This window comes from Panthera leo, chromosome C2, assembly GCF_018350215.1.
Source record: "Panthera leo isolate Ple1 chromosome C2, P.leo_Ple1_pat1.1, whole genome shotgun sequence".
NCBI lineage: Eukaryota > Metazoa > Chordata > Mammalia > Carnivora > Felidae > Panthera > Panthera leo.
The window spans coordinates 3,597,884-3,621,724 of record NC_056687.1 but is presented as its reverse complement, the minus strand read 5'-3'; the positions used below and the strand labels follow the sequence as shown (position 1 = coordinate 3,621,724).

At 55.5% G+C, this 23,841-nt stretch overlaps 1 protein-coding gene across 6 annotated transcripts in view; it reads left to right on the top strand.

Moving 5' to 3' along the window:
• UBASH3A (ubiquitin associated and SH3 domain containing A) overlaps positions 1 to 23,841 on the top strand; it is a 43,543-nt gene extending 19,702 nt beyond the window's left edge. The window contains exons 7-15 of one of the 6 annotated variants that reach the window (XR_006207155.1): positions 737 to 863; positions 5,600 to 5,699; positions 8,571 to 8,693; positions 10,330 to 10,422; positions 12,884 to 13,028; positions 13,708 to 13,814; positions 16,339 to 16,448; positions 19,823 to 20,432; positions 20,516 to 21,816. Coding sequence is in view for 5 of the 6 variants with exons in the window: in XM_042955389.1 (XP_042811323.1) it covers positions 737 to 863; positions 5,600 to 5,699; positions 8,571 to 8,693; positions 10,330 to 10,422; positions 12,884 to 13,028; positions 13,708 to 13,814; positions 16,339 to 16,448; positions 23,416 to 23,619 (1,009 nt within the window). In the remaining variant the exon portion in view is untranslated. Of the gene's footprint in view, positions 1 to 736; positions 864 to 5,599; positions 5,700 to 8,570; positions 8,694 to 10,329; positions 10,423 to 12,883; positions 13,029 to 13,707; positions 13,815 to 16,338; positions 16,449 to 19,822; positions 21,817 to 23,415 lie in introns of those variants that run through there. The other 5 variants (XM_042955390.1, XM_042955389.1, XM_042955392.1 and 2 more) reach the window with 5 other exon arrangements.

The window sequence follows — 23,841 nt, the reverse complement described above, 5'->3', positions numbered from 1 at the left end:
AGCGATCTCTTCCCTGCGTCCCACCCCTTTCCTCCGTGTTTCCCTAGATCTTAATGTGTCTCTTCACTGCTTATTCATTCTTATATCCCAGCCACACCTATCTTCCCACCGTTGGCTATTTCAGAAGGTGAATCTACGAGGACATGGTACTGGGTTGCCTGGACCACCCTACCGCACAACAGACCCTGGGGGGCGGAAAACACCCGCATCTATTCTGTCAGGGTCACAGGCTGCAAGTCCAGGATCAGGGTGTCGGCAGGCCTGGTTCCTCCAGAGGCCCCTCTCTTTGGTGTGTAGACGGCCACGTTCCTGGTGCTTCTTCATGGTCTTTCCTCTGTGCCAGCATCCGTGTGTTTCTCTGTACCTCCTGGTCTCTTCTTATAATATAGAATCAGGCCACACTGCTGACCACATTTTACCGTAATTACTTCTTTAAAGACCCCGTTTCCAATAAAGTCACGCTCTGAGGTACTGGGGGTCAGGACTCCAAATGTCAAGGAGACACGGCTCAGCCCATAACCGGTGGCGACAGTGATGACAGATGACCAAGATTTACTCGGGGTTTGTTATGCGCTGAGCACTGAGCTCCTTGAACACACCATCGTGTTGTGTCCTCGACAGTGACCTTACCTGCCCATCTTGTCGTGAGCATTCCCACACACACGAGTGACCAGATGCGGGCAGGTCGTTTCCCAATGCCTTCATGACAAGAGCACCCTCGTTTCTTCCTCCACAGGACGTACACCTTCAGCCTGGCCATGGACCTGGCCTCCAGAAAGGACGGGGAAGCCAGCAGCAGGCGAAACGGAGAACCGCACCCTCCACAGACGCCGAGGGACGTTAGCAGCATCCAGGCTTTACAGGTGACAGAATTCCCTGCTTTACAAGGTGAACGAAGGGAAACCACACTTTATGTCAACTCCCTGGGAGACTCAGGCCCTCGGGTATGGCTACAGACCCGGGGGGCAGAGGGATGGACGCCCCATAGCTGTGAGCCGGGCTGCGAGCCCCTCACGGCAGCCTGCTGGGCATTGCAAGAACACAAAGCATGTGTCTGTCATTCTGTCAGTAATGATGCCAGGACATAAGGCAGGGAAAACGCAGGCACACAGCCCTACCCAGAATCCCGGACTCTTATACCAATGATCTCAGCAAGTTGTGTGACCCTGAAGAAGCCACCTCCCCCAGAGCCCCAAAAGTTGGAGGTTCTGAGCTTTCAAGCCTGCACTGGGAGAGAGGATGCTGGTGCTCGGTAATCGTGAGGGCCAGAGGCCGCAGGGCCAGGCGTTGGGGCACAGCAAGGGCACGGGGGACCTGCCACCTGCAAGGCGTACGTGCATGGGTGAAGGCTGCCTGCAGGACCTCCTCGGAGCAGGCAGCCCCTCTTCCAAAGCACACAAGTGACATGGTGTCCCCGATGCCATCAGGGCAGTGGGCAGGCTGGCCCTCTGGTTCCTTTCCTAGGAAGCCCCAGGGGGCAGGCCAGCACATGCAACCAGCCCTTGGCCACTTCCCGCTTCAGTGGGGGTGCCTCTCTGACCCGAGGAGTCTCCAAAGTGGTCCCTCCACGTCCCGCCTCCTGTGCCCCACACTGCACGAGGACTTCATCCCGGCCACCTGCAGCCAGCATGGGATATGTCAGTCCTCATTTTACAGATGGGAAGACTGAGACTTATGGAGGGGAGGAAGCTTGCGGGGGCCACTCAGGCACGTAAGCGCCCCTGAACTTGGTTGTTTTGGAGGATTACAGGAAACAAGGTGCCCACCGCAGGCCAGGCCCTTAGTGCTGAGAGTCTGTTCCTGCGCAGAGAGCAGGCCTGTGCTGTCTGGCTTGTCCCTGTGTCCTCAGCACCTGGCTCAGGGCCTGGTTTGTAAGTCTCATTGGATGAATCACCGAATGACCAAATGAAGATCCTCATCGGGACTCTTGATCGAATCACCCTAAATCCAAACTCGCCCTCCTTCCCCAAGAAGCCACCAGCCCCTCAGAGGCTGCCTCCAGGCTGAAGTGGGCTTGGTCCAGACAAGAGCTGAGCACAGGACGCTGGGCACTGGGAGGCCACAGATCGTCCCCTGTAGATGGATCTCCAGTTCCAGAGCGGCCCCGGGCAGAGCGGCCGCTGGCTGGGAGCCAGAGACAGACAAAACCGGGGCTCCTTTACCCAGACTGCCCAGACTCCTGAAGGCACAGCGGAGGCGGGACTTGCCCCGCTTGGTGGCCTGCAGGGTAGAGGGCATGGACTGGGGTGGGGCTCCCTGAGGCCATGCCCCCCTTTCCAGATGGAGGGTGGGAGAAGCTGGAACGGGAGGGCCGGCCCACAGCTTGGCCTGTGTCTGAACTTGCCGCGGCTCTAAATGGGTGAAAGCCCGACAGATGTCTCCCTGTGAGCCGAATGCTCCTCACCTGCTCTGAGGTCCCCCCTCCGTATGGTAAGGAGAGAATACAGCGGCATCAGCTTTGGTGAATGGACGTCAGTAGGCTGAAGAATGGCCCCAAAGATATGGGGAGCTAATCCCTGGAACCTGCAAATGGTCTCTTATAAGGAGGAAGCGTCTTTGCGTATGGGGCTGAGCTAAGGGTCTTGATGGGGAGTGTCCCGGGGGGGCCTAAATCTAATCACAGCAGCCACTAGGAGAGGGAGAAACAGGGGATCTGACCCACGGGGAAGAAAAGAGCACGCAGATACACAGAGGAGGAGGCTGTGTTGAGTATCGGGACAGAGACTGAAGTGTCTCAGTCAAATCCAGGGATTGCTGGGGCCCCGGAGCTGAGAAAGCCAGGAAGGATCACCCCCTAGAGCCTCAGAGGGAGCACGGCTCTGCTGATATGGTGACTTCGGAATTCTAGCCTCCAGACTCTGAAGGAACACGTGTCTTTTGCTCTCAGCCTCCAGGCGGTGATGTGTTGTTACAGCAGCTACACTTAACCTCCACCCGGGGACCTCGTGTCTAAAGAGGCGACACGGCCCTGGTATCCCCTGGACCTCAAAAGCAAGGTCATTCCACTCCCCGTGGACCCTGCACTTTTTCTTGATACGCCTGTTGCAAAGCTCTGCATTTCAAATTTCAAATGCTCCAAATTTAAAAACCCAGGGAAGAAGATGCTCCAAACTCAAAACCCCAGCCCAAAGCGATCAACAGTACTTGGAGACTCAGTAAGCAGACTAAGGCTGGGAGCCCTGTGTGTCCTGCAATCTGCCTGCAGGCAGGGGGCAGGGATGAGACATTTTAATGTTCATCCTCCTGGGGAAAGGCATCCTGGTGAAAATAGGCATCAACCATACTTCACAAGTGGAAGACAAGACCAACTTCCCTTTGGTGCTCTACCCGAGAAGGTGGGTGTTTGCCTCCAAAACCAAACGTCTGCACCCTGTATTAAGAGACCATCATAATATTGGCTTTGCTTTGACCATATGTCCACTTTGGAGCATGGGCCCCGAGGCCCTGAGAACCTGTGCATGGAGACTTGGAATGTTCCACGGGCTCACAAGCAACACATTTCATGCACACATCAGAAGGCAGCCAGACTGGCCAGGAATGGCCGGCGGGTTAAGCGGCTGGAGACTGTGCGTGGCTGTGGACTTCACGAGGGACGAGGGTCTGGCAGGAGCTGTCCATGGTACTGGCCCTAAGAACACCATGAGGCACGTGGTGTTTGCCCGCCACCTCCTTCTCAGCAAGTCCCAACACATGGTGCCACTTGACCCTGCCGACAAACTCAGAGAAGTGCTGAGAAAGGAGGCAGCTGGTACAGACCCTCCAGGCTCCACTCTGTTTGCAGAATCAAATCTGAAAAGGAACGGCCAGTAGCATTGCCTGGGGTACAGATGTGTCATTGTCTCTCCAGGGTGCTGGGTGTCCAAGGCATCTGCGTTTTCCATTCTAGGATTTGGGAGAAATCAGAGCAGGCCTGGGGATTGGTGATGGGGCTCCATGCTGAGGAGGGCCATGTCTCGCTGTCTCCCTTCCTTACTCCGCTCTGCAGCAAAAACACACAATATCAGCTCCTTCCTTCTCACCCCTAAGCCCAGCCTCAAACTGCTATGAGGCCAAAGATGGGAAGCAGGAGGAAAGGGTCCATCTGCGGAAAAGGAACTGGGCAAAGACAAGCTGACCACCAGCTACAGCTGCCTGCCCAGTGCCCTTCTCATTCTGACCATCCCTGGTGAGCTTGGCCAGTCCATCCTGGTGACTTTGGCCCATTCATCCCCAGTGACCTTGGCCCACCATCCCCGGTGACCTTGGCTCCAGGCATGACCAAGTTCCATGTCCTACCTGAAGTCCCCCCAGCCCTCCTGCTGTGGTAGGACTTGCCACCTCTGCCTCTCATCTTCTTCTATGACTCATCTTTCTATGTTTTTCCCTTGGTCCCAATGAGATCCAAGGTCCCTAGGTGGGGAATCTGTGAACTGAAGCTTGTGTCCTAGTCTCTGACATGCATGCTCCCAGTATGCTAGGCCCCAGGGATGCTGACAGCAGTATCTACACGCAGAGAAAATACACAGTATCTATTATATGATAATATATATGTATAGATATAGATAATGTCCTAAGAAGTCACTATGGAGCGATACTCTTGTCTGAATGTTTGCATCACCCCAAAATTTGTATGTTGAAATCCTAACTGCCAATGTACTAGCATTAGGAGGTGGGGCCTCTGGGACTTGATTAGGTCAGGGAGGTGGGGTCTTCATGATGGGATTACTGCCCTTATCCTGTTGCATCCACATGACTCCTGAAACAGAATGCTACCGGCACCAGTGACAGTCACAACAAAGTTTATTGCAGTGAGAGGCAAGGCAAACCGATCGATTGGGACCGACAGTCTTGACCAGAGTGCAGTCTCGAAGAGCCGGGGTACAGAGCTTTTATAGCCGAACACATCGTCTTATTATCACCTGGGAACAGAACAAAGGAAGAGTTCCCAGGTGGAAACGGTTCAAACAGGCCCTTGCCCCCATCCAAACACTAATCCCTCCCTTGATTGATAGGATAAGGCTGTTATCTTTTAACCTATAGTGTTAAAACAAAGCTGTTATTTGTTAAGGCTACAGGTTAGCCCTACACTACAATTTAACCCTTACAATACAAGAGACCCCACAGAGATCCCTTGCCCCTTCCCCCCCCCCCCCCGAGGACCCAGCAAGAAGTCAGCCCAGAAGGTCGCCAGGCACCCTGATCTCAGATTTCCAGCCTTCAGAACTATGGGAAATAAGGATCTGTAGCTGATGAGCCCCCAGCCTGTGGTGTTCCATGAGAGCAGTCTGGAGGGACATGGGGTAAGGACCCAGAAGAAACAGAAAGGTAGACAAGTTGGTGTGCTGTGTATGGCATAGGTTATTCCTGTGGGTTTTCTTTCCCTTGATAATGTCATAATGCCCAGGAAACAGAAAGTGGCCAGAAATTAAAGAGATTCCCACCTTCAATTCCCAACCTTCTTTCACTGCAATGACTTTGGTGAAATGGGCTACAGTCCCTGAGCAAGGAAGACGAGGACTCTGTTTCTAGGCTACCTGTGGGATGACGAGGGGAGGTGCCCATTGAGTAAGTCTAAGAATGGGGGTGTTAAATTGCCCATGTCTTTCCTCCACCATCTCAGGCCACAATAGCGAGGAAGAGTGTGTTGGTGGTGCGCCACGGGGAGAGAGTGGATCAAATCTTCGGGAAGTCGTGGCTGCAGCAGTGTTCCACTCCTGATGGTAGGTAACATCCTGTCAGGATCTAGCCCCAGAAAGTACACAGATCTAACAAATGACATCACTTCTCCGTTTCCTGAGCCGGGTCCCCTGTGGCACCGTTCTTCAGGGTGATAGTATATGTGGGAGGGGTACGTGCTATATCTTTCTCCGGAGATATTCTACGCGTGCACACTGTCTGTAAGTATCTTACCTCAAATGCTTTGTGGAAGATGGGGGAATGGCTATCAACAGTAAGCGATCAGCTGGTGTGACCCATGGACAGTCGTCTTTATTCTGGACGCACACGCGGCAAGTTGGTTAGCGAGTGCAGCATTGAGTTGACACTGTGTCACTGTGACCTGCGGTCTCTGAACCCTCAGCTGCTGGCACAACCCTATCTCAGTCTCATTGCTGTATCTCTCTGAGATAATCTTCGCTGCTGTGGTCGCTTCCCTGCAATGTTTAGCTGTGCAACTCAACTGATGGACATATTTTGAACGTGTGTCTTGCTTATCCCAAGTTCACCCCACTGGATACCAGGAACGAAGGACAGTGCTTATAAGTACAGCCCACCCACAACGATACGCATCTATACCAATGCACACCCCTGAATGGAAAGCCCAGCACGCCACAACACCTAAGCCACAAATAATTGTACAACTGAAGATACTGAATGAACAGAGTGATAAAATCCATTCACAGTAACTGGTCTAGCTAAGCTCTTTCGGAATACCTCTGGGAGCCCAGCAGGATAAGAAAGGGGGGAAATGAGTAGGGGAAACCACTGGCAGATGACCAGCATGCACCAGGAAAATTCTGAACGGATTACATCATGGCCAAACATATCTACAAGACCCTACGGAAGTGATGCTATGCTTGTCTCTATAAAACAAGATCAATCACAGACGCAAAGGCTCAGGAAAGAGACAACAGGATGACACGTGGCTGTGAGGACAAATTGACATTCAGACGTGCAATGAGAAGAAACTTCCCTGTAATACAACAATTATTGAAACCACAGATTGAAATCGCACACCACGTCAGTGTGCGTGTGGCCGTGGCGGTGTGAGAACTGACACAAAACAACCAGCGCCAAAGACGTTCATTGGACATCATGGAAAGAGGAAGAATATTGACCAAAGACTGAGTCATCTACAGGGGAAAGACACCGGATAGTCCCAGCTGGAGGAGACTCCTGGTGGCTCTTTCCACAGGCTGAGCAGGCCTTGATAACGTGAATACTGACAGTCTAATTTGTCCAAACTTTGCGTATTACATTGTTTAATCAATTACAATGGGGTATTCAGGGGGTGCTGCCAGACTCTCCTCGGACCCCAGATCTCCTCCTCGTTTCTGCTCACTTCTGGCCCTCATATGGCCCTTCATTTCTCAGTGGTGCTAGCCAGTTGACCCCCCTCCATCTGAGGCTCTACACCATCAGACCCTAACTTTGCTCCAATCCTTATCCTCTTCTGAGCTCCGCGCTCTGCTTCTCACAGAAAAAGTGTCAACGAGGACAAAAGACCTACGTGGAACAGGTTAACAATACCATCAAGGGACCTTCTCTGGGAAGAAAACAAATAGGACTTTCCCCAGAAAACACAAGATATGTTTTGGCATTTAATGAAAGCCTTTCTTCAAACCAAGTCTCTGCCAATGGAAATGCCAAGGAGGGAGCTTCCAGGAAAGTCATGCATGAAAGCAAGGCATTCAAAGTAGCAAGCTGCCTCTTTGTGTTTGTGAAGGGCTAGGAGGCCATGTGGAGGGCTGGGCTGGTGTGCTCGGGCAGGGTTAGTGACAGGGTCTACCCCAGGATGTGCAGCAGTTCTCAGGAAAGGAGGCTGGGCTGCTAGAAACTACCAGCAGCCGGAAGGTTTGGGGTTGCTTGGGGGGACGTGAGGGCTTGGTGTGGCATAGTGTCCTCTGTAGGGGTAATCAATAACTCAATATGAGGTTGAGCTTACCACTTATCGACCACCTCCCCTGAGCCAGGCGTTGGGATCCGGCATTACCACACTGATTCGTTGTAACAGCTCTATCATTTCTCCCTTTCACTAATGAGGGAGAGTAAGTCAGTTGACTCTAATCATACAACTAGTAACTGGTGGTCCCAGGATTTGCACCAGATTGTCAGCTCATAGAGCTCAAGGTCAAAGTCAGGGTAAGCGTTTTGCAGCCTCTGGTTGGAGGGTTGAGGGGAGACCCCACGGATCCACCTGATTTCTAGCAATCGACTGAAGGAGCATTCTGGCCATGTGCACTCTGTCCCCGGGGACAATGTAACACACCGTCAGCTGCGGGGATGGGTAGAATTTCCCTTCCGTAATTAATGCCAACTTGAGATGTCTATCAAGTTTAGCTCAGTCAGTAATGGAGACATTCCTTTCTTAATCAAGAAGATTGTATGAGTGAATCTTCTTGAGGAGACCTCAGGGGACACAGAGGGTCTCGAGGTTTCTGGGGTTGACACCTGTGTCCTGTGCATTTGAAGAGATGTGTCACGGTTGACTCCACATCGCAGAGCACCTTTAAGAAAAAACACAGATGAGGGGAGCCTGGGTGGCTCAGTCGGTGAAGCGTCTGAATTCAGCTGAGGTCATGATCTCACGGCTCGTGAGTTCGAGCCCCGCATCGGGCTCTGTGCTGACAGCTCAGAGCCTGGAGCCTACTTTGGATTCTGTGTCCCTCTCTCTACCTCTCCCCCACTTGTACTCTGTTTCTGTCTCTATCTCTCAAAGATAAATAAACATTAAAAAATTTAAAAAAAAGAAAAAACACAGATGACAACAATTTAAATGATAACCTTGCTTCCGATGTGGGTCGTGATCTTGGGGGTTTCAAACCTGCACTAAGTCGGTGGGCCTGAACGCCTGGTGATTATTTATGCTTCAGGGAAATACTACCGGCCAGACCTGAACTTCCCTTGCAGTCTGCCCAGAAGGAGCAGTGGAATCAAAGACTTTGAAAATGATCCTCCACTATCATCGTGTGGAATTTTCCAGTCCCGCATAGCAGGTATGTCTGGGGATCATTCTGGTAGAAATAGTAACATTAATCACAGCAATGATGACCACTAATGCATACTGAGCCCTTGCCACATGCCCGCGGAGGTCCGTGTTAGCATTAACCCCATTCTGCTGAGGAAGCGGCTCAGGCACAGAGAGGTTAAGGAAGTTGCACAAGGCCACACAGCTAGTAAGAGCAGGTGCAGGGGTTTGACCCAGGATGGATAGTTGGGGGGCTCCGAAGGCATGAAAGATACAAGAGAGGGGAGGAAAAAGGAATGAACACTAAAAATTTTTTTTTTAAAGAACATATCCTCTCTGATTTTACTTCAGAATCTCTCAGTCTGGGCTTATGCTTTATGTCTGGGGTTCTGGTCCCACATGGTTGACTTTTTGGAGCCAAAAAAGCCAACGGGTTCATCTGGTCTTCATTTTATGAATGAAAAGACCCGAATCAAGAAATGAGGGAGGTGTGTGGGCTTGCACACTGCTGGTTACCGGAAGGAGCTCAGGGTCTCTGAAGGGGTGTCCGTGCGGGCAGTTTTTGACCTCTGCACTCATTTCCGGGGACGCCCTGATGAGGTACCACAGGTGGAGTGGCTCCATCAGCAGAAATGTGTTTGTTCTCTTGCGGTTCTGGAAGCCAGGCGTCTGAGTTCCTCCCGAGGCCATGAGGGCGGCTGCTCCAGGCCCCTCCCTGGGCTTATAGACGCCGCCTTCTCCCTGGGTCTTCACGTCGCCTCCGTTGCCTCCTCGCCTCCCCCTGTGCCCATCATGGCTGTGTCCAAACTCCCCCCTTTGAGAAGGACGCCGGTCAGATTGAACCGGAGCCCCCCGCCCCCTAGTGACCGCATCGCAACCTGACTGCCATTATAAAGACACCGTGCCCAAAGAAGGTCACACTCTGAGGAACGGAGCTTGAGGACCCCCGCAGATGAATTTGGGGGGTACGATCCAGCCCGTGACAGCCTCCCCTACAGCCTCGCCAGCTTGGCACCGTGCATTTCCTAAAAAGGTCCCCTTCTTTCCCAGGGGCCAGGCCCTCTAATTTTGCGAGAGAAAATGTGAGCTCCGGGCTTGTCCCTCTCTGCTCAGGATCTCACAGCCTGAACTCCAACTGTCAGCAGGGCTGAGCTCCCATCCGGAGCCTCTTGGAAGCAGTTGCAGTTTCCCCCAAAAGACTGTTGGGGGAATTCGGTTCCCTGCGGTCGTAGGACTGAAGTCCTGGTTCCCTTGCTGGCCATCACCAAAGGGCTTTCTTTTCTCAGCTCCCACGCTCCTTGCCATGTGGCCCCCTCCATCTCCGAAGCCTGCAGTAGGGAATATCTTGCATGCGGAATCCGCATACCTTGGGCTCTCTGACTTTTTTTCTGTGACAGCCAGAGATAAATCTCTGCTTTTAACGGGCTCATCCGGATGGGTCAGGCTTACCCGCAATTATCTCGCTTCTGCCGTAGGACACAACACTCCCACATTCACAGCCTCCAGCCACACTCACGGGGACCTTACGGGTGGGTGCACCAGGGGCTGGAAATCTCGGGGCCATTTAAGATCCTGCCTGCCTCAGGTAGCGAGCCAGCCCTCAGAGTCCTCCCCATGGGAGGTTACAATTGTGAAGAGGGGTTTTTGCACCTGCTGTTTTCCAGGAGAAGCACTGCTGGACAGCGGCATCAGAATCACCTCCGTCTTCACCTCCCCAGCCCTCCGCTGTGTGCAGACAGCCAAACACATCCTGGAAGGTCGGTAAGAGCTGCAGTGAGCATCGCAGGTGGCCCTGACCTCATGGTTATTCTCCAAAGGGGGGAGGGAAGGGAAGGGGGGTAAGAATCGGATGAGTGGCAATGAATGGCCACAGAAGTCGCGAGACGGTTTTGGACCAGTCCTCCGAGAGCTGTTAGCAGACACTGAGCCCATCAACATTTCTGGAATGCCAGGATTCTAATCGAGTGCAGGAGCCTGTCATCACACTGTCCACCTGCATCTGCTTGTATCTAACATATGTTTAAAGAGAGAGAGAGAGAGAGAGAGAGAGAGCAGAGGAGGGGCAGAGAGAAAAGGAGAGAGAGAGGATCCCAAGCAGGCTATGCACTGTCACTGCAGAGCCCCACATGGGGTTTGATCCCACGAACCGTGGGATCATGACCTGAGCCAAAGTTGGACGCTTAACTGACAGAGCCCCCAGGTGCCCCTGCCATGTGGTTTCAAAACAGCATCTGAGGCGGGGTTTCAAAAGCCCACAGAGCTGGGAACAGCTGTGGTCCCTTCTGAGGGCCAAGCTCATGACTCTTGCCAGGGCGAGGGGAGCGGCTGCTGGCAGCTGTCCAGCACCACTGAAGGCTGATGTCCCTCAGGAAGCCCCCAGACCGTCTTTAGCAGCTTCTGCCTGCAGGAAAAAGAAAGTTCCTGCCAGAGAAGTGCAGCTTGTCCTGGGAGCCTTGGTTCTTCGTCTGCCGCTGGAGCCCTGCCCTGCCCTCTTGGAGGGAGGGGGAGGGGGGGGCAGTGGACATGATGTAGTCAGCAGTGCAGGAGCACAGGCCAAAGCCCCACAGTGATGGGACAGAGGGCAGAAGACGTGGACACAGACACAGCAGGTGTGCTAATGTGGGGGAGGGGGCTTGCCTCCACTTTCTTAGAGACAGTGGGGGTCAGGCCACCAGCTGGAAGTGAGAAAGGGAAGGACCTCTGGAGGTTTGGGGTGCACGGAAGGCACGACATGTCTATCAGAGAGATAGGGGGTGGTCACTGAGTACTGACTTTACATGGAGACCCAGCCACCACAGGGCCTGGGGCTTTCCTGCAGGGGCAGATGTGGAGGACCAGGTAGAGAGCTGGAGCTAATGACGGGTGGGCTCGACAAGTGAAGTACAAAGTTCTCAGAAATGTTCTCCGGTGATGATAACGTCAATGTCTCTAATACGATGTCTCGTGGACTTTTGGTCTATATGCAGAACATCTTTTTTAATTATCGCGATGCTGTTTAAAGTCCAAGTGTATAAATTCTGGGTCGTTCAGGAAAATGAGGGCGCTCAACCTTCTTCACAGGTCCTGGAACAGGACAGACCTGTTTCCAGACTGACATCTGAGAGGCTTACATGCTACCCTTAGTTTCACTGTCATGTCAGTGACTGTCCAGATGGACCAGTTCCCAAAATGTGACCCACAGAACAAAGTGGCTGCAAGATGGCTCCACAGAAGGAGTGGCCAAGACCCTTTGGGAACCTCTCCAACAGTTCGCACTGGACACGGGCCCTCCACAGGCTGGAGGGAACTCAGGAGCCTGGTTAGACCGTGTAACTCCCTTTCGTCAATGTGCTTTGGCAAAGGAACTTGTTCCGTGGACCTGGAATACATTTGGGGAACTGATTTATTTCCAGCATTGGAGCTTAGTGACATTTTCTCCATTTCAAATAAAAGCATTCAGGCCCTCTTGCCCCCACTCAAAGAGATGGCCTTATGCTATAGGTGTTCTCTTGGTCCAGGTATGAAATTCTCGGGAAGGGTAGCTGGGAGAAGTCTGGGTGTTCCAAGAGACAGCTCCTTCACCCTTCACCTTCTCCTCAATCTGGGTGTCTGTCAAGATGGCACCTCAGCGGTGACTAGTGTGCTCCTCGATTGGCCGAGTCTTTTCCATGGATCGCTGGGTTGGTCGACATGGTGTGCTCTCACTCTTGATCAATGATGAGGCCCAGTGCTAGTCTGGCTGTAGAGATATATGGGACCATCAGGGTGACCCACTGATAGTGGCATCTCGCAGGCCGGGCAGACTCTGTCCCCTTCCTTATGGACAGGCGTCACCGCTCCTCAGATGCCTTTCAACCATCTGGTGGGTTCTGTCTTAGAAATAGCATAGCAGGGGCACCTGGGTGTGTCCGTTGGCCAACCGTCCAACTCTCGATTTCAGCTCAGGTCATGATCTCATGGTTTATAAGTTCGAGTCCCAAGTCATGCTCTGCGCTGACAGCTCGGAGCCTGCTTGGGATTCTCTCTCTCCCGCTCTCTGCCTCTCTCTCTCTCTCCCTTTCAAAATAAATAAATAAACTTTAAAAAAAAGAAATAGCACAGCTGTAAGTAATCACAGAACAATATTTGCCAAGGGAAAAAAAAACCCACATTTTTTTAAAAAAAGTATTGTTTAAGAGACTCACGTAAAACCAATCTGGACACTGAGGGTTACAAACGCTTGTATTCCGTTGGATCCAGAGCTCAAACTGGAGAAAACAATTAAGATAAGAGTGGAACCCGGCATCTTTGAATGGACAAAATGGGAGTCCGGCAAAACCACCCCAACCCTCATGACCCTGGACGAGCTGCAGGAGGCGGGCTTCAACGTCAGCATGGATTACAGGTGGGTCATTCCCTCCCTTTCTGCCGGGGTGGGGCACCTTCGTAGCTCCTGCCCAGGAAGAAACATTCACGACAGCATTAAAGACTATATTTGGGGGACCACTGCACTGGGGGTGCGACCAGGCACCAGGACTGGACAAGGCTTTGAACATCATGGGGACAAGTGAGGGATTTTAGTGAAGGAGCAGGGCAGAGGTGGGACGCTACTGAGGGATGGGGCAGTAGCCTTGCCGAGGCAGGCCAGGGTGAGCGTGCGCGGGCATCGCCTGCGGGTGACGGGGGAGGCGGGGTTTGCTCAGGATTCGAGGAGGAGCAGACACCAAGGGTAGGGCTTCCGGCTCCCTGTGATAGCAGGAGCCTCGCTAAAACCGACCCCACGCGGTTGGACACGGAAGCCCACGGTCGGCCTCGTGAGACGCGGGCTCCGGGAGCCCGGCCAGGGTGTGGTCCAGGAGACACGGTTAGTCCTTCTCTGCCACGGCCCACTCTTTGCCGTCACAAACCCTCCTGGGGTTCAGTGATGGAACTAGAGATCGAACGTCGGCCCCCCGCCTGCTTGGGGCCCACACTGGACTGTCACGTGGACCTAGAGCCCCGCCCTCCCGGAAGGGCTCCTCCTTCTCCCGCTGACCACACGGCCAGCAGGCCGGTGTGGCAGCCACCCCCGTCTCCTCCTCCAGGCCTGCGTTTCCCCTCGCCTCCCTCATGCCGGCCGAGAGCTACGACGAGTATGTGAACAGGTGTGCGGTGAGCGTCGGATGGATCACCAGCATCCGCCCACGGGACGGTAAGGGCCTCCCGCGTCCCCCAGCCCCCCGGCCCTGGGGATGGGCAGCCCCCCGGGGAGGTGGGGTCTTACCTCTGGGGTGGAAACTGGCCAGTTTTTGGACTTTAGGAAAGCCCCAACCTCGTCCGCCCCCTCCCCAACCAACAGTGTCACACAGAGGCCTCTGCAGTCACCGGGCGCGTGGCTGCCACCACCCGGGGGGGGGGGGGGGGTGGTCCCGATTCTGTCACCGAGAGCCGATGGGATCCAGGATGGCAGGGTCAACACACACCGCTCGTGTCCGCTCCCTAGGAAACAAGAGACTAAGAATGGAACGCGAACCAGATGTCAGGTCACATTCGAACAAAACATCTGTAGGTGTAGACGGTTGAGACCGTTAGAGAAACCTGAATACGGAATTCGAGTGTGGAGTCTGAATGTGGACATGCCTGAGAAACCGTGTGAATTCTGTTAGGTGTGGCGGCGGCAGGCTGGGCGTGGCAGGGTGGGAAGTGGTCACGTGAAGGGGCAGACTGAGGTGTAGTCTGTGGAATGGTGGGACGGCGGGGGTAGCGGGGGAGGGGCGGTGTACTCACGGATGGTGCGCGATGTGCCAATGTCACGCCATGGCGGCTCCGGGATGCGTTAGACCCACCTGTGGGCCTACTGGGGGATATTTGAAAACATCCGTGGTAAAAGTTGACACGTGACCCTTTAGAATTTTAAGTCAGCGCGCTGAACATCAGCGACGTGTCAGAGACCAAATAAAACGGCGTGGGGAAAATCCACGCGAAGAAGGCACGCGCTCTGCCCTCCAAGAGCTTGGAGATTGTTGGGGAAAGGCATGACATCCAGAATATTAGGAGTGTTGAATAACCCGAGGAAGAGTCTCCGAGGCAGTGAGAGACCACCAGACCCGCTTCCCCACCTGGTTATCCCTCGTCCCTCATCCCGCAGACTCAGGCAGAGATGTCTGCTGACGAGGGAAGACCGTCTCTGCTCTCAGGGAAGAGTTGAGCGCCTGGCCTCCCCGGACGGTCCCAACGCGCCGGGGGACACGCTCCCTCACATCCTGTAGGAGGAGACCCAGACCTGGCCGCGCCCAGCTCCCGCAAACACAGCCGGCCTCGAGGCTGCTTTACAAATGGCCCATTTTGACCGGTTGGCACCCTGGGGAACGTGCTTCCGGAAGCCACAGCTTAGTGGCATTTGGTTGATTCCCAAACTCCTGTTACGCACAGTTACTGCGACAGAGCGCCTCAGGACAGACGGCGACGTGAGAGGCTTTCGCCCGTCCTCAGGCCACCGCTGTCTAGCTGCTCCAGTTCGAGCCTCCGTCCTGAGCTGAATTTCAGTGTCCACGGGATGCTCTGCCCTTCCGAGGACACTCCCCCCATTACAGGGGTGAGGCCTTCCGGAACAGGGATGGGGATCTGCTCAATCAGCTCCAACCCCTCTGAACACTGTCTTGTGACGCCCACCGCAGGGAACACAGCCCATCCGTCCCCGTGTGGCTGAGGCTGTCAGGATGCAATGCTTGAGGGACAGGACGAGTCGGATTTGGAAGGTGAGCCGTGCCGGAGAGGGGACAGCAGGAGGCAGGCGGGAGCGTGACAGGTGTGGCCAGCGGCAGAGGAGGAGTAAAAACTGCAGGCGGGCTGGAGGGTAAGAGCCGACCCCACCGGTCCCCGGGCAGACGTTATCTGTGAACTGGTCACCGTCCTGCACAGCCTGGTGTCACCTCCACGCACACCGCATGACTCTGCAGCCCAGAGGACTGACGCCTACGTGCCCACGTCACCCGAGCACCGAGAGCACAGGCCCAGAGTCGAAGCCGTGCGTCCGCCTCCCAGGTGGCATCCCGGCTGCCACCGCACCGTGACTTCGGAGGCCAGAGATGTGAGAGCGGAATTAACAGGAAATAGTACATCAGGGCTTCGGTCACGCTGGAGAATTCAGTGTCAAGAAGCAGCAAGAATGAATCGTTCTGTGTCGGCCAGAACCTTCAAGGGAAGCTCTCCACCCGACTGCCTCTTCCAGGTGGATCCTGTGGGGCCGGCCACAGCACCTCGTGGACCCACCAGGACCCGCCAGCTCCCCCCAGCTGTGACCGGTCCCCGCGGCAGTCACGCCCGCCAGCAGAAGACTCGCTCCACCCGTGGACTCGGGGTGTCGTTATTGAAGCGAGAGGCATCAGCAGGCTCGTGGTGGCTGATGCCTCTCAAGCTGAAGGACCCAGCCTGGGAGGCAGCCACCACATCCCACAAGAGGTGGTCCCTCAGGTCACAGCGCAGTCCCACCCCCGAAGCTCCCGACAGGCGCGGCCGCCCCCAGAAGGTGCACGAGGACGTGATACAGCAGGGACCGTGCACACGCATGGGAGAGCCGCAACTCGGGGTTACCTGCCGCACCGCTTCCGACCCGGGATCTCTCAAGGCTTTGTGTACCCCGGGGGTGATTCCACCCGACGACTTTGGGGACTCTCGTTCTACTAGAAGGCGCTCTCCGTGCCTGCTCTGACTCCGAGGTGTCCCTTTCTGTACAGTAGGCGTCATCCTGATCGTGGGCCACGGCTCAGCGCTGGACTCCTGCACCCGCCCGCTCCTTGGGCTGCCTCCCCGCGACAGCGGAGACTTCGCCCAGCTCGTGAGAAAGGTATGTGCCCGCCCCTTCCTCCCCTTCGGGCCGTCAAGTCAAGCACCCCGAGCACACGGGGTCATCACGCTCCCCTCTCAGAATGAAAGCAGGCGTCCAGACAACCCGGGGCAGCAGGGACGCCCCCACCCCACCCACCCTGTGTGCTGAGAATGTGCGCACCTGCTCTTACACAAAGGGCGGTCCTGGGTGGGGGGCTGATGGGAGCGGTTTGTCCTCTTTATCATCATTATGGCAACTTTGGCCATTTGCTGCCCAGATAATATGAAAAATAAGAAACAGGCAGTCCCTGTAGTGGACCAGATGGTCCAGTGAGTAGTAAGCCGTGTGGATACAAGGACAAAGGACAACTGCGGGGCTGGCTTGCTCTGGGGACCCAGGGGCAGGGGGTGGGGGGCTAGAGGACAGAAAGGAACCCCCACCCCTCGCCTTTGGAGTCAGCCCACCATGGAACACACAAGCACTTGCGGTGACGGCCAGCGTGTCCGGGGCCGGGCTGGGGCTCTGCAAACACTCACAAGAAAAGCTAACAGGTGACGGATGTGTGGAGAAGGGTAGTGAGTGGTCTGCACCGACCTGTTGACCGTCACCCAGTGAAATGACTCAAGGCAGGCAAACTGGGGGCTCAGACACACCCCCTGCTCCTGCACCGAAAATCTACTCAGGGCCAGACTTGCCCACTGTCCTTGGCCTTTTTATCAAACTAATTGGCCAGTGACCTTGAGGCCAGGAGTACAGTGGCATAAACGACACTTGGGATGGGTGATGGGCCCCTGAGCTGGTTCCTTTGTGCAAAATCGTCACAGGACCACGACCAGCCCCAGCTTGTTTGCAGAGGGGCAGCCCCGTGCCCTGCCCGGCCCACACGGGCTCTGTGCCTACGCAAAGTTCCCGGCTTTCGGAGCCCCGCCCTGCCTGCCAGAGAAAGCCGGGTCCTCCCTCACGGGGGGCGAGTCAGAGAGCGATACCTGCGTGCACCCTCTCTCTTCCCATTCACTTTCCTCTGGACCTGAGTGGAAGCCCCTCAGAGTGCCCCCGAGGTGGGCTTTCCCAACTGTGACCCAGATGTTCCCGAGCCCTTAGGGGTCCTGGGCCACCGACTACCACTCTCCGAGTACAGGGCTCGAGGCCACACTGGGTGAGGATGCACTTTTCTGGGGTTTTCCTCGTCGGCCCCCGCGCACCTGCTCCCCGTCTGTTGCTCTATCCCCCGTCCACCTCCCCTGTGCTCCCGTGCTGCCCGCTCCTGCTCCCGCGCCCCTCCCCCCTCTCCTGGGGCTCCAGGTCACCCCCACGATGGCCACCGCACATGCCAGCTGCTGACCGTCGCACGTGGAGGCTGTTCCAAAGCCCTATTAGTCTTTGCAGCCCCATTCCCACCCACTGCCCCGACCCTTGGCCAGCCTTGAACTTCCAAATTCCTCTGACATTTTTATCCTGACACTTTGGTGCCCACCCCACCCCATCCCCAAATAAGCTGCACTCGCCTGCACACAGCAGAAATTTACCAAGGGGCTCTGTGGAGCCACGGGCCTTCAAATCGAGGGCAGACAGAAACAGATCGTTCATGACCTTCCCCTTGCCCACCCCATCACGCTGCCTCCCCGTGTACACGCACACGCACACACATACACTCACACGCATACACACACAACCACACTGGTATACATGTGCACCCACATAGATGCATACACATATGTGTGTACACATACATGCATGTGTGCACATGCATACACACATGTGTGCACTTGTACAGGCACACGTGCTTACACATGCACGCACACATACATGCATGCACACAGGTGCACACGTGCACACACGTACACATGCGCATGCACACACATGTGCGCATGCACACACATACATACATACACTCACACACATACACACACATGCACACTGGTGTACACGTGCACACACATACACAGGCACATGCACACAGGGGTACACATGTACATGTATGTGTGCACATGCACACATATACACATGTGTGCATGCACACACATACACTCACAGACACAGATGCACACAGGTGTACACATACAGGTACATGCACACAGGTACACACATACACATGTGCGTGCATATACGTGTATGCACATACATGTGCATGTGCACGCATGCGCACACGCATGCATGCATGCACACATGTGTACATGTGCACACATAGATGCATGCGTGCATACAGGTGCACGCATGCACACATACACACGCGCATGCACACAGGGGTACACATGTACATGTATGCGTGCACACACGCACACATATATACACATGCATGCGCACACATGTGCACATGCACACACATACACTCACAGACACACATGCACACAGGTGCACACACAGGTACACGCACACGTGTGTGTACATACACATGCATACATGCGTACACATGTGCATACATATATGTGTGCACACACATGTGCACATGCACACATGCACACACATGCACCCACACAGGTACACACATGCACATGCGCATGCACACCGGGGTACACATGTACATGTATGCATGCACACACACGTATATACACATGCATACGCACATGTGCACATGCACACACATACACTCACAGACACAAATGCACACAGGTGTACACACAGGTACATGCACACGTGTGTACACGCACATGTGCATGCACACACGTGTACACGTGTGCGTACATGTACGTGCATGCGCACACACATGCACAGTCTCTCTAAGTAGGAGAGAGTCATCCTGAGTCAGCGCCATCATCCACGTGGACCCCCACCGCATGTTGGAATTTCTGCAAATTTTGTCTCACCAAGAAATTTCCAGACATCAAAAGAGAGAAGAAAAACAGGAAAGCAAAACATGCAAACGACAACAACAACAACAAAGCCTTAAAAACAAAGATTTCCACAAACACATTCATTTTACAGATGAAGGGATTAAGGTCTAAAGTCTCACTTTGCGGTTTTTTCCTGGGCTCTGAAAACAATACCTACATCTTTTTGCGATGCCAACTTTGAGAATGTAAGTCACTCTTCAAGCTGTAGCCTGGGCACCGTTGAGCCTCGGGCTGGGTACTTCTGTGCCGCGGGGCGTCCTGGGCACCGTAGACAGCAGCAGCATCCTTGGCCTCTGCCCGTCAGATGCCAACAGCACCCCCAGTGCCACCGGCTTATTGCTGGTCCGCAGACATCGCCCTGGTCCGTGGGAGCGAGGGGCGCGGCCCCGCTGCGGACGGCTGTGTGAGGCGCCAGCATCACGTTTCAGGCAGCGGTGCCAGCGAGGGCCCATCGTGCCCTCCTCCCCGGCCCAGCAGGGCCTGTCTGTTGGGTCTAGAGCGACTATAAAGTCGATCGACCTCCTACAAGATGTTAACAAGTGATTGAAAACTCTGTCCTAGATTCCTTCTCTGGGTATGTGCTTCTGCGAAGAAAATAAAGAGGAAGGGAAATGGGAGTTGGTGAACCCTCCCGTGAAGACGCTGACCCACGGCTCGAACTCCGCGTTCAACTGGAGGAACTGGATCCCGGGCAGCTAAGAGACTCGCTCGTGCTCTGCGCGGCTCGTGCCGACGAGGCCCAGCTCTCGGCGGGGCTGGGCGATGCCGGCGTTTGAGGGGGTCCGACGCCCCCTCGGTGCGATTTGGAGAAGCACAAGACGCACTTTCACGTCCCAGGATGTTCAGCCACCTGCCGCCACCCTCGTAGCCGCCGCAGGTGGACCTCTGTCCTGCGAGCTCAGACCCTGTAAGGTGTGGACGGGCCGCGTGGCCCGGAGGGAAGCGGGTCACCGTGACCCACCACAAAGGACAGAAGGACCTGCGCGCTGTGGCTCGTGGGTTCCCCGTCATTCTCCCAGTTCTGTTTCAACCCCCTTTGGGCTATGTCTACACAGACCCAAAGGGGGCGTAACATGCAATAAAATCTCACCGGAAACCACCCACCAGCTGGAAATCAGGGCCCCGCAGCTCGCGATGCCCGCCCCCCGGGTACCCGTTCTATCGCCGCACAGTAAGTCACCACGGAGCGGCGGTCAGGGGCAACACGCATTTTCGAACACACACACGCAAACCACTTCCGTTCCGGCTCTGCAGGTCAGGATTCCTAAGACAGGTCAGCGGACTCCGTGGCCCCCAGAGGCTGTGGGGGGTCCGTCTCCTGGCCGTTCCCGGCTGCAGAGACCCCTGCCCTCTCCGCCTCCATCCGCACACGGAGCGTCTTCAGGTCTGTCCCTGCCCTCCGCTTGCACTGCCTCACACCCTCGCACCCCCAGCCCCCTGCGGGAAGGTCTCTTGCAGCTATAGAGGGTCCTCCCGACAGTCCGGGACGAGCTTCTGCCTCAAGACCTGCAGCTTAATCCCATCTGCATGGCCCCTTTTGCCCTGTGAGGGACACAGCCGCAGGTCTGGGATTGGGATGCGGATGTCTTTGGGGACAGTCGTCACCCCCCACACCCCGCACATGGGGCTGCTTGTACGGGGGCCCCGGTATGAGGAGGAGACGCGCTTCCCTCGTGCAGGCCTGCCCCAGCTTCTCCTTTTCTCCCTTTTGGCCAAGTGGAGGGGGGGGGGAACACCCACCGGCACGGGGACACCTGCCAGGATGCTGCAAATCCAGGGCTGCCTCTGACTCCGAAGCAGCTGGTCCAGGTGGCCGATGGGAGTCTCTCCCCCCACCACCCACTGGTCACAGCGGACCCCACCGCCAGTGCACTCAGTGCCCCAGACAAAATCCCACCAGGTGCGGTGAGCCCGACTGGACTCCCTGCTCTCCCACCGCGCTCCAGTTCTGACGTTTCACTGTCGCGACGGGGGACCGTGGCTGACCCGTGCCTGGCCTTTCTCAGGGAAGTGCCCGCCCCGTCCCCAGCTCTCCCCTGCTGTCTCCCGGGCAAGGCTGGGGCCACGCAGTCCGTGGAGCTCTTGAGGAGCAGAGACGGCGAACCCAGAGTGGACCCCGGAACCCGCACAGGAAGCGCCACGTCCCCAGGGACACACACAGGCTTTGGAGTCTAACTGTGGAGAGGAAGACAAAAGTGTCTGTCCCTTGTTTTACTTACTCGTGACATCATTTTCCTGTCTCCGAACATAAAGCAGTTTAAGGTTGACACAGAAGAGAGAGCAGAGGGCAGCCGGCTCACAGGCGGCTCCCATATCTGGTCGACGACACAGTCTCGGGGAAACAACCCTGCACACGTCCCAACAGGAACTGACCAGAAAGCCAATGGGTGCCCTGGGGCACCTCCTACGGGTCCGTCCTGCCTCGGAGCACCCGGACGGCCGCCCCTTTCTCTGCAGCAAGTATGTGACTGGGAAGAAGTATTTCCTTGTTTTCTCTCCCGGATACCCCCTGGTGCCACCCGGACACTACTAATCATGATGATGATTAAAAACCTTACAAATCAAGCAAATGGCATTTAAATAGTGGCCCCTTCTTTGGGGCGGTCCCAAGGTGTCTGGATTTACCCTTTCAGGAGGGAGGCTTCTGGGTCACTAGCCCCTGACCCTCGTCCTTGCTGGGCTGCTGGTGGGGGTGGGCGAGGGACGGAGAGATGGGTTTGAATCTCAGATTCCAAGGTCAAAAGTGCCAGAAACGTGGGGCGCCTGGGTGGCTCAGTTGGCTAAGCGTCTGACTTCAGCCCAGGTCACGATCTCACAGTTTGTGGGTTCGAGCCCCGTGTTGGGGTCTGTGCTGACAGCTCAGAGCCTGGAGCCTGCTTCAGATTCTGTGTCTCCCTCTCTCTCTCTGCCCCTCCTCTGCTCACGCATTCATTCTCTCTCTCTCTCTCTCTCTCTCTCTCGCTCTCTTTCAAAAATAAACATTAAACAAAAAACCTATAACAAAAATAGCAAGAAATGCCACTTTCTTTCTATTCTAGAATTCTGGTCCCAACTAGCCCCTCATTCTGACACAATCACAGGAAAGCCCAGTTCTGTCACTTTTGGTTTCCAGAACAAGCCTCATCATAAGCACGGGACCCTGAGAACAGAGCCGCCCGGCAGAAGGGCGGGAATAGAAGTTTATCGTCAGTTGGTGCCAGTTTTCAGTTCTATGAGCAAGGAGCCCGGAAACCCAGAACGATCCCCTAAGCTCTCGGAGGGTCTGTCCAGCACCCCTGCGTTTGTGAGCCTAGACTGACCCCTGCTGACGTCCTCTGGAAATGCTTGCCCTATTACCGCGGCGCCCCCCACCGCCTGGGCCACCTAAATCATCTCTGGTTTTTCTCAGCTGTGAGCTGGAAAAAAACACACCTGAAAAGAGCTCCCCGCGCTCTGCTGCCTGCCCTGATGTGGCGAATAATTTGTGCACAGTCACCAAAGCCCCCTTCCGCCCCACCATGGGCTGTTTCGAAGATGAAAGCAGGGGGGAGGGGAGGGGGGAAGAAACAGCAGCAAAGGATCCAGGAGCCTGAGCCTGGTCTGATGGGACACCTGGTGCCTCAGAGACACACGTGTGTGGTGACAGGCCCGGGGCCACCGTCCCCTGGCAAACACCCTCCCTCGTGTTACCCGAGAAGGAACAGCCACCGTGATTTCTCCCTGGAACGAGTTTTATCTTAGAACCGAATGCGAGATTGCTTGTTTTAGACGTGAGTCATGTTGGCGAAGTTTGCAGGCTGAACGGTGTGCCCCAAAATTCATAAGCTGACGGCCGGGCCCCAGCACCTCAGGAGGTCAAGGCCGGGTCTTTAAAGAGGCGATTGAGGTAAAGTGAGGTCGCTAGGGTGGCCCTGATGCAACCTGGCCGGTGTCCGCGGGAGGCAGACCTAGACTGTGGTACTTTGTCACCGCAGCCCCAGGACGATGCTGTGCGTAAAAGTACCGATATAAACACAAAAGAAAGATACAGCTCTGGACAGCTGGGCACGGGCCACGTCGCACAGCTCAGCACCGGGCGCGTGGCAAACGGCACCATCACCCGAGCCTGTTAAATGCCCATCTCCGTGCACCACCTCTCCTGACCTTTGCTTTTTCTTTTTGTCCTTGCTTTTCAGCATGAAACACAAGAGTCTGACTCCGTGTGGGCAGATGAGGTTAGCGTGAGGGGCAAAGGCAAGAACACGGGTCACCCACGTGGCCTCCCGCTCCAGCCTTGGGGAAGAGCTTTGTCGCAGTGCTTCCTGGGCTCCTCTGTCCCCGCTCCACGCGTTCTGGGAGCCCCCGGGGGGCTCGTGGTGCTCAGGAAGGAGTCTGTGTGACACAGCCCCCCAGCTTCCTCGCAGAGCCCACGGCCCTTCCCAGCCCCCCCTGTTCCAGAAGCCTCTGCTGCCTTAACCAGCCTGCCCACCGGGAAGAAGGCCAGGAACCCACCTGGGGTCACCACCCAGTGCTCCCAGAGCCTCCAGTGCCCGGCTGGAGGGAGCGGGCTTCTCCGCTCTGACTCTGAGCCACTTTGTCACCTGGTCTCAGGGGCTCACAAA